The 9055-nt window shown below is 59.8% G+C and overlaps 1 protein-coding gene across 1 annotated transcript; it reads right to left on the reverse strand.

The window, feature by feature from the left end:
- Window positions 1-1459: 1459 nt before the first annotated feature.
- Window positions 1460-7046, reverse strand: MYL3 (myosin light chain 3). The gene is made up of 7 exons (XM_020915951.2): window positions 6832-7046; window positions 4413-4440; window positions 4108-4257; window positions 3146-3319; window positions 2038-2115; window positions 1886-1928; window positions 1460-1684 (listed from the first exon to the last, which is right to left on the reverse strand). The coding sequence occupies exons 1-6, from the start codon at window positions 6970-6972 to the stop codon at window positions 1900-1902; spliced, it is 600 nt and encodes a 199-aa protein (XP_020771610.2). The 5' UTR covers window positions 6973-7046; the 3' UTR covers window positions 1460-1684; window positions 1886-1899.
- Between the last annotated feature and the right edge of the window lie 2009 nt (window positions 7047-9055).

Below are 9055 nucleotides of genomic sequence, written 5' to 3' on the forward strand. Positions count from 1 at the left end.
AGCGCCAACCAGGTGGAGGGTTTGACTGCTTCCTCCAACCGCAGTGTTCCCAGGGCCTAAAGGCATACAGTAGGTGCTCAATAAATGCTGAAAGGATGAAGGGAAGGCGAAATAGACTCCTACACACACACTCACAGCCCCTCACAGACTTTCACACATACTGCCAACACTCGCCACACACGCCCGCATACACACACTCTCGCATGCAGAATCCTGCCATTCTCCCCATACCACACCAATCCCTCCAGGCAGCCTGATCCGTGCAAGCCCTCTCACCCGCTCTCACACGCCCTCACACTCACCTCACAGGCAGGCGCGCTCACGTCCACCTGCACCCTAGGAGGACTGCCCTGACCTCCTGAGTCCTCCTGGCCTGCAGGCTGTTTCCTGCCCTGTGTGACCCGCCCTCCCCACTCTGGGCCCTTGATGTCCCCCACACCTCTTATCTCTAGGGCCCCCCAAACCTCCCTGCAGTGCACTGCTCTTCTTCCCCATCAAGTCAGAGTAGATCACCTCCTCCAGGAAGCCTCCCGTCACCCATCTCACTGGGCTCTGAAAGGAAGGGAGGGCCTCACCCCAGGACAGGGGGTGGTAGTGGGTCTGGCACTGGTGGGGGGCGTATAACCCCCTGTTGTCATTACAGGGGTTGCGTACTTGTCTTCTGCTGAGATGCCCAGGGCTAAGGAACTGGTGGTCCCCGGCTGCTGCCCCTCTGGCCGAGAATCACAGCACAAGCAGAGAACCTCAACTGCCCATCCATGTTGGGGGGTGGTCTAAGGCCTCCTCGACCGTGACAGCCTGGGGAAAATATTGGCTCCTCCCCCACCACCCGTTCCCGGTGTGACTCAGGCAAAGCCATTCTCCGCTCGGGGCCTTGGTTTCCCCACCTGTGACGGGGTGGCTCTGGCCCAGCACCCCACAGTTCCCTGATGGCTGGTCGTGAGGTTATTTAGCCTGGACAGGGCTCTCAAGCTACTGGGGCATCCTCGTGTTAGAGGCCAGGCATGGCTGCCATCTCCAGAAGTGGGAGGTGGAGGGGAGGCAGTCCTCATCCAGCTTAGCCTGGCGTCCTGGTGGGCAGGCGCTGAGGGTTTGGCACACCAGATGGCACCGTTTCAATGGGACAAGCCAGGAGGCAAGATTTTGAAATGATTTCCCCCTGTTTTGTCCAGAGCTCACCCTGTGTGGCTTGTAGATTTTTACAAAAGTCAACCAAAGGGCCACAGAGAAGAAAGAAGTCAGGAGGGGGAGGGCGGGGACTTCCCTGGTGGTTCTTTGATTTAAGAGTCTGCCTTCTAATGCAGGGGACGCGGGTTCGATCCCTGGTCAGGGAACTAAGATCCCACATGCTGTGGGGCAACTAAGCATGTGCTGCCATGAAGTCCCAGCACTGCCAGGGAAAAAAAGGAAAAAAGAAGGAAGGAAGGAGAGAAAGAAAGGAAGAAGGAAGCAAGGAAGGTAGGAGGAGGAAGTAAAGAAGCCATTTATTCATGAGGCCCAAGGAGTGGAGACAGCGGTGCAGTCACTGGCCGACGTAGCCTGATGGCAGTGATGACGGCCGGTCTGCAGGGTTGTGCAGAGAGAGCCATGTGCTCCCCTCTGGCCCTTCGCAACTCCAAGCCTCTGGTGCCCGCATCACAAATAGAAGACGAGCTGCCCCCAGCGCCGCCTCCCCCGGGGCTCCCTGAGAACAAAGGTGGTCACAGGTTACAGCGGAGAGGGCAGCCAGGCAGCAGGATGTCAGCTGAGGACTGGCGTTGCTGGGGCTGGGGAGGGGGCAACAGGGAAGCTGGATGAAAGAGGTGGGAGGGGCGAACCACAGGACCGACATCAGCAGAGGTGGCAAAGGTGGTCACAGGTTTGGAAGGGAGTAGGGGGGTCTCACCTGGGGCGAGAGGTTCAGCTGGCCATGATGTGCTTGACAAACGCTGGAAAGAAGGACAGAGTGAGCCGCAGGGTTCGGCCCTGGATAGCCAAGGGAGGGGCCCTAGGACCCCAGCGCCTCCCCCCAGCAGACTCCCTGCCTGCTGAGTCTACCTTCATAGTTGATGCAGCCATTGGAGTCTTCCTGCCCCGCCATCAGCTTCTCCACCTCGTCTTCCGTCAGCCTCTCACCTGGCGGGAGTGGAAAGCTGAGTCAGCACTGTCGAGGTGTGAAGGGTTGGGGGACCCCCCGACTGCCTCTGGATGGTGAGGGTGCCTCTCCAGTATGCCGCATGCCTCAAATTGGTACACCCCAAAGCCTGGGCTGTCACCCCTCAGTTCTGAAACCAGGAGAATCAGTGACAAGTCAAAATGAACAAAGCCTGGGGTGCAAACCTGGTGCCCGCTCTGAGCCTAGACTCCATCCATAACAGTGCCATCTTGGTGTTCAGGTCACCGGCACAGACTGCCCCCTGTGCTCAATAGGCTGGCAGGTCTCCCTCCATCGAGAGGAGACCAGGAAAGATGCGCAGGATAGAGCTGGGGACCTTGGGGATGACCATGGAGGAGACCTAGAAACACCACCAGTGCTCCCCAGACAAGGCTGGCCCTTCCCTTTCCTGACTCTGCGCTTTTGTGTGCCGTGCCGGTCCCCCCACTGGAACGCCCACTGCTGTTTCCCTCACACATCCTACCTGCCCCAGCCACACACACACACACAACCTCAGCACAGCGCTGATCACACACTAGGCACTCAATAAATATTTGACGCAGGAAGGATCGCTGTGAGCAGACAGAATATGAGCTCAATGAATATTTGATGTAGGAAAAATGCTCTTTGAAAAGGGGACATTCCTGCCAGCCAGGCCCCTGACGTTGGGAGTCAGGATGCCCAAGAGCCAGGCACAGTACCTTCTCTGCTCTGGAATGACCTTGAGGCAACAAACACCAGGACTGGATTGATTGACCCTCCTTGGGTGCGCCACCCTGCCCCACCCCATCCCCAGAGCCCTTCCAGTTCTGTGAGCTGCACCCACTGGCTTTCTTTTTCCCGCATCTAAATTTCTAAATTCCCCGCATAGATTTGCTAGGTCTCCGGCCGTGGAGGCACCTTGATGGCATCACCCTCCATTTCGCAAGGGAGAACTAGGCGGGGGACAGCGTGCTTTCTCCCAGATGTCCCCAGCAGGCAGGCTGGGAGTGGGGAGGCGGCCGCCCTCACCCAGCGTGGCCAGCACGTGGCGGAGCTCGGCGCCCATGACCGTGCCATTGCCCTCCTTGTCGAAGACCCGCAGCCCCTCCACGAAGTCCTCATAGGTGCCAGTGTCCTTGTTCTTGGAGATGTGCTGGAGCATGGGCAGGAACGTGTCAAAGTCCATCATCTTGGAGTTGAGCTCTGTGGAGAGATGGCCAAGCACCTGGCTCTGAGGGGCAAGCGGGAAGCCCCCTCGCCAAGTCTGACAGTGAGGACCTGTTGCCTTCGCCCAGCTCCCCAGCGCACTCTACACCAGTTTGCCATTTACCAAGCGCTCCCCCGGCACCAGGCACTTGAGTCAGCTAAGAAATGCATGACTGACATGGTCCTCTGCGGTACATACGGACAGCGGCACCACCGTGGGTGTCTAGCCCCTCTGTTCTCCTTTGGGGGATCAGTTCTTCCTAGCACCTCGTTATTTTTCTTACAGACTCCACTCTCCCTGCCACCTGGGGTGGGTCAAGAGCAGCTGGGCAGTTCAGAGACCTTCTCTGGGGCTTCTGTCCCTGCAGCGGGGGCTTGGGTCTCAGTCATCCTTGGGGCAGAGTGGGCAACCATCTCTGCCCAAGGTGGTGAAGGCAGCTGGCCCTGCCCCCCTGAGGGATGCCCAGGGGGCCAGGAGGGACAGGGCGAGCAGGTGGGAGACCCAAGCCAGGTCTCACACCTCCACTGGAGCTGGTTTGCGCTGTTGTCAGTCCCTTATGACCAGGAAGCCTGGCTAATCGGCATGCGGCCAGGTGATACAGGAGCCACCGCTGCTTGTGAGCATCCCCTGAGGCTGGGCTCCAGGTCCTCCTCCAGAGAACGGGAGGGTGTCAGAGGAGTGCACAGCAGGGAGACTCCCATGCTGTCCCCCCGCCCCACCCAGCGATGGAGTTCTCCCCCAGGGACTGGCACTAATGGGGACATCTCAGGCTGAGCGCACCCACCTTCCTGCTTTGGCTTCCCCAGGACGCGGAGCACCTCAGCCTGTGTCGGATTCTGGCCCAGAGCCCGCAGCACATCCCCACACTGCCCGTACGTGATCTTCATCTCGCACTTGGGCGTGCGATCGAACAGCATGAAGGCTTCCTTGAACTCTGCCAGGAGGGGGCGTGAGCTGTGGACACTTCCAGAGGCAGCCCACCCCACTCCACCCAGAACCCACACTGCCAGCAGGACTCTCAGCCTGGGGACCCTGGACCCAGCCCCGCAGCACCGGGGCTCAAGACGCACCCCCCCCCCAACCACTCACCTTCAATCTGCTCTGGAGTGAACTCGATCTGAAAGGAGACCCCCCAAATTCTGAGTGCCGGGTTCAGAGGATGGGGCCAGGTCTCCTCCTGGTCACTCCACTCCGTGGCCAGCTGGACCTCAACCCCTCGGTTGCCCCAACCTGTCTCCAATTCAGGATCCCAGCTTCCACCGCCCAGGACCTCCTGCCGTCCACCTTGACTCCCACCCCCCACCTCCTTACCCCTCCTCACCTATCCTACCTGACGGCCTTGGGTCTGTGCGTACCCAGACCTGACACCAGTTAGGCCTCATCTGGGGAAGTGATGCGGAGGGAAGCCTTGTGCCCTGAATCTCCAACCCAGGGTAGGCCTTACCTGAGACCCCCAGTCCTGGACAGACATGCCTAAAGCAACAAGATCTAACTGCACTGGCTTTGCCAGCTCTGCTGGGCCTGGGGCCCAGTGGGCAAGTCTGTCTACATGAGATGGGGGCGCCTCATCTCTCTGGGAGGGAGTGGCAGGTGGCAGGAGAGGCTGGGCTGAGGGTACAGGCCAGAGAGCCCTGCAACTTAAGAGCTCATCTACAGGAGGGGTGTGTGTGATGAACATGTGCATTCACACACCTGTGTGTGCACCTGTCTGCATGTGTAAGGCTGGGCACTGTCGCTCACCTGGCCCTGCCTACACCTGAGTCTCACACACCCCCATCTGCAAGCCCAGGGCAGCCCCCAGCATGGCACAGCAGGCAGCCAGGCCCTGAGCTGTTGAGTGTTTGCAAGACCATGGCAGGGGCACCTGAGGTCAGGAGGCCTCCTGGGACCCGGTTTCCCCCTCCTCACTCGATACCAGGTCTATTTTTATCACTGCAGTCACTCAGTCCAAGGTCAAGGGCGCACCAGGGAAAGGAGATTGGGGGAGGGGGACTTGACTGGCACCTCGCCCACTGCGGCTCCCTTGGAGTCCCCACCTCGGTGCACCCCAGTGCAGAGCAGAATCCTGCCCCAGCCACCCTGCCAGGCTGCCCCTCCCAGCCCTCCAGCTCAACCTTGTGTTGGGAAGACCCGACCAAGTTGTCTCTGGCCACCTGAGAGCTCCCTCCACCAGGAAGCACGCCGAGATTAGGTGCCCTGAGCTCCTGACATGGCTTTCTGCAGGGTTCCCAGGAGAGACCTCCTGAGTTCCTCTGCTCAGGGGCGAATCTGCAACCTCAGATCCAGGGAGAACACACAAAGCCACCACGGGCCCCGGGATTGTCCAACCCTCTGCCTGTGGGATACACACTAGGGGTCTGAGGGTGGTCGGTGTGGGGGCCGACTCCAGGGAGCACTTGCTGTGAATCGTTCCCAACAGCCTGTGAGGAGGGCTTATTATCCCATTTCACAGCTGAAGAAACCAAGCCTTAGAGTAGAGACGGCAGTGGAACAGATTTAGGATTTGAACCTGTGTGCTGCGTTAAGTCACTTCAGTCGTGTTCGACTCTGTGCAACCTCGTGGACTGCCCACCAAGCTCCTCTGTCCATGGGATTCTCCAGACAAGAATACTGGAGTGGGTTGCCATGCCCTCCTCCAGGGGATCTTCCTGACCCAGGGATCGAACCTGAGTCTCTTGTGTCTCCTGCATTGGCAGGCAGGTTCTTTACCACTGGCGCCACCTGGGAAGCGGAGGTGGATCTGTGAGGACCAGCTGCAGTCTTGCTGGGGACCTTGAAGGGCTGGGATGGCTCCACGGGGCCCCTTTGCCAGCAGCCAGGGCAGCGGTGGCCGGTGGCCAGCCAAGAACAGACGCAGACGGGACGCAGGGTGCGTGCCACTATGTGGATGCCACAGGTGGCAGTCACGGCGCATTCTCCAAGTTTAGACTCTGAGAAAGACTTCCGAGCCAATCTGGGGAAGGGCTCCTGGGGCCACTGGTCACAGCTCCATGACCAACTTTCTCCATGACCTACCCAGACTATGGCTCAGCGTCGCCACCTCAAAGCGGAGGCCCCACCAGCTCTGGGGCTCAGGGACCTTGGCGGGGGTGACTGTGACCCAGCCTGGGCAGGAGCCTGGCTTCTCTTTGCTCCCCACCCCGTCTTCCCCTGGGGGACTTGGCATGGACTTAAAACCCCACAGTGCGACAAGAAAAGTCCCTGCCTGGCTGCGGGGGTGGGGGACACTGGCGGGCCCAGGATTCCCCAAGGATGTGAGGTCCAAGGAGAAGGACTGGGGAGAGTCAGTTTCCAACCACCAAAAAGACAGCCCCTTCAGCAACACTGGGGCAGTCCTGCCTGCTGTCTGACCACCGTCTCTCCTGCTGCAGCCCTCCTGATGCTGAAGCTTCCAACTAGAGCTCAGTACTCACTTTCTCTGGAGCCCACTCTTCCACTGGGTAGGTCCACTCTGGGATTCACTTACCTACCCTTCCCTTCCTACCTAAAACACAGCCTCCACACCCACCTTGACTTTGGAGGGATCAAACTCAGCTTCCTTGGAGGGCTCAGGTGCAGGTGCAGGTGCAGGTGCGGGAGCTGGAGCTGCAGCTGCTTTGGCACCTGCCTTGGCCTCATCCTTCTTGGGATCTGGCTTTTTGGGAGCCATGGAGCCTGTGAGCACAGAGGCAGGGGTGGAGAGGAGGAAGCCAAGAGCAGGGTAGGTGAGCCTCCTGCAACCGGCCTTTATCACGCCTGGACACCTCATGACCCCGGCCCCACCCCTGCAGGGCACAATGCGGACAGGGCCATAAAAGGACACTGGATAGACTCAGGGGCTATTTTGGGGCCTGGGGAGGGCATTGTTCAAGCTCAGGAATGGGTGGGGGAGAGGGAGGGCTCTCCAGGCCTCCCAGTCACCTGTTGAGGAGAGAAGGGGGAGGGGCACAGAGGCCACTGCTCATGCATACCCCAAAAAGCATACACACGCACACACACATAAGGGCCTGCTGTCCCTCGGGAGGTCATAAACCGAACAGGTGTGGAAGGATGGACCCAGGGCATGTTGGGTGTTGTGCTGGGGGCCGAAGGACGGGAATTACCTAAGGGCACCCCTTGGGTTACACTTCCCATCTGCACCTCGAAGTCCCTGTGTCTACACAGAGGCGGAGAGGGAGGGCCGCCTCTGTCCATGTGCGTTGTCTGTTTGTCTGGGTGTTTGCATGCAGCGGGGAGGGTCTCTGCGGATCTCTGGTAGGAGGGTCCGTGTCTCTGTCGAGCCCATTCTGGTCCGTGAGCGTTGCTTCTGTGTGTTTGGGTTGGGTGTTTATTGTGTCTGTGTGAGCGTCTGGCTCGCTGGCAGCTGCGGCCCCCGTCTCTGGGAATACCCTAAATGGCAATAAAATGGGGTCTGCTCCCTCGAGGGCCGTCACCCAGCCCGGTTCAGCAGCCCAACAACATCCACCATCTTGTGCCTCGGCACCTGCCTGGCCCCGAGGTCAGCATCTTGGTTTCTCCCTCGCTTCCTACAGCCCCTCTTCAATGACCCCCTTTCCCCACACACCTCAGGGCCTGCTCCCCACCAGACCCTTGTTCACACACCGTATACCCTCTGTTTCACCCCTCCTCTGATTGGCACAGTCAAGGCATGGCCCCACTGCACCCCCCGGTCCCACCGCCCCAGACTGCCCTCTGCCAACCTTTTAGCTGGGGCCCTGAGACGGTCTGTGTCTCGGAAGGATCCCAAGGGCCTGGGAGGGGTGCCCCACCTTGTCCTACCCCCTAGTACTACCTTGAAGTGCTAGCCCTCAGCGGATGGCGGTGACATTGGGCAGCCTGGCTGGGTGACCCTTGGGGGAGATGGGAGGGCGGAGGTGGCAGGAAGCCCTTCCAGGCACAGAGCTCGGAGCGCTGGGACATCTTGCAAACACATTGGGCTCCGTTCCTTGCCCGGAGTCTGTGCTGGGGCGGTGGAGGGGGTGGGGAGGCGGGAAGGAGGTGTTCCCTGTTATTTTTAAATGCCTGGAGCCTTTGATAGAAACTTCAGAGGCATTGCTCCACCCCCCGAGGCCCCCGGGGATTTCCCGGGTGTAAGGAAGCGCTGAGGGTGGAGCTGGAGGGGGAGGCTTCACTCTACCTGGGTGCCCCCAGGTCTTCCTGCGGAGCCCAGGTCCCCTCTCATCCCGTCACTCAGGCTCCTGGTGAGGGGGGGACAGCAGTCCAGGGGTGGGGCCAGGTCCCCTCCTTGCTGGAACACAGGACAGTCCTCCCCTCATCTGGAGGGCAGAACACCCCACATCTGGAAATCTGACAACATCCGGCGCTGGGGGAGAGGCAAGTTTTTCACTTTTCTTCCAGATGTTTGGCAAGAGTATTGAGAAAGAAAGGGGTGGGGGAGGGTCCTCAGAGACCAGTCAGAAATACCACAAGAGGAGAAGACAGACGGGGGGACACACAGAGAGAGATCTCCCTGCTGACCTCAGGACAACTGACTCTGGACGTCCTGTGGGGGCTCCAGCCACCCACAGGCACAGCCAACAAGACCCTACCCAACCCCCTTTCATTCATCGTGGGGGAAACATGGCGGACATACACAGGGGTGCCCAGACCCCCAAGCTCATTGATCCATCCGTGCACAACTGCCATCCCCCAGAAACCACTCAACGCCAGCGAGCACGGGAGTAAATGAGCGACATGAGCCTCCTTGAGGCTTGGGTCCCAGGTCTGTGATGGGGTGCACAGACTCAGGCAGC

The sequence above is a fragment of the Odocoileus virginianus genome, unplaced genomic scaffold (assembly GCF_023699985.2).
Source record: "Odocoileus virginianus isolate 20LAN1187 ecotype Illinois unplaced genomic scaffold, Ovbor_1.2 Unplaced_Contig_2, whole genome shotgun sequence".
Taxonomy (NCBI): domain Eukaryota; kingdom Metazoa; phylum Chordata; class Mammalia; order Artiodactyla; family Cervidae; genus Odocoileus; species Odocoileus virginianus.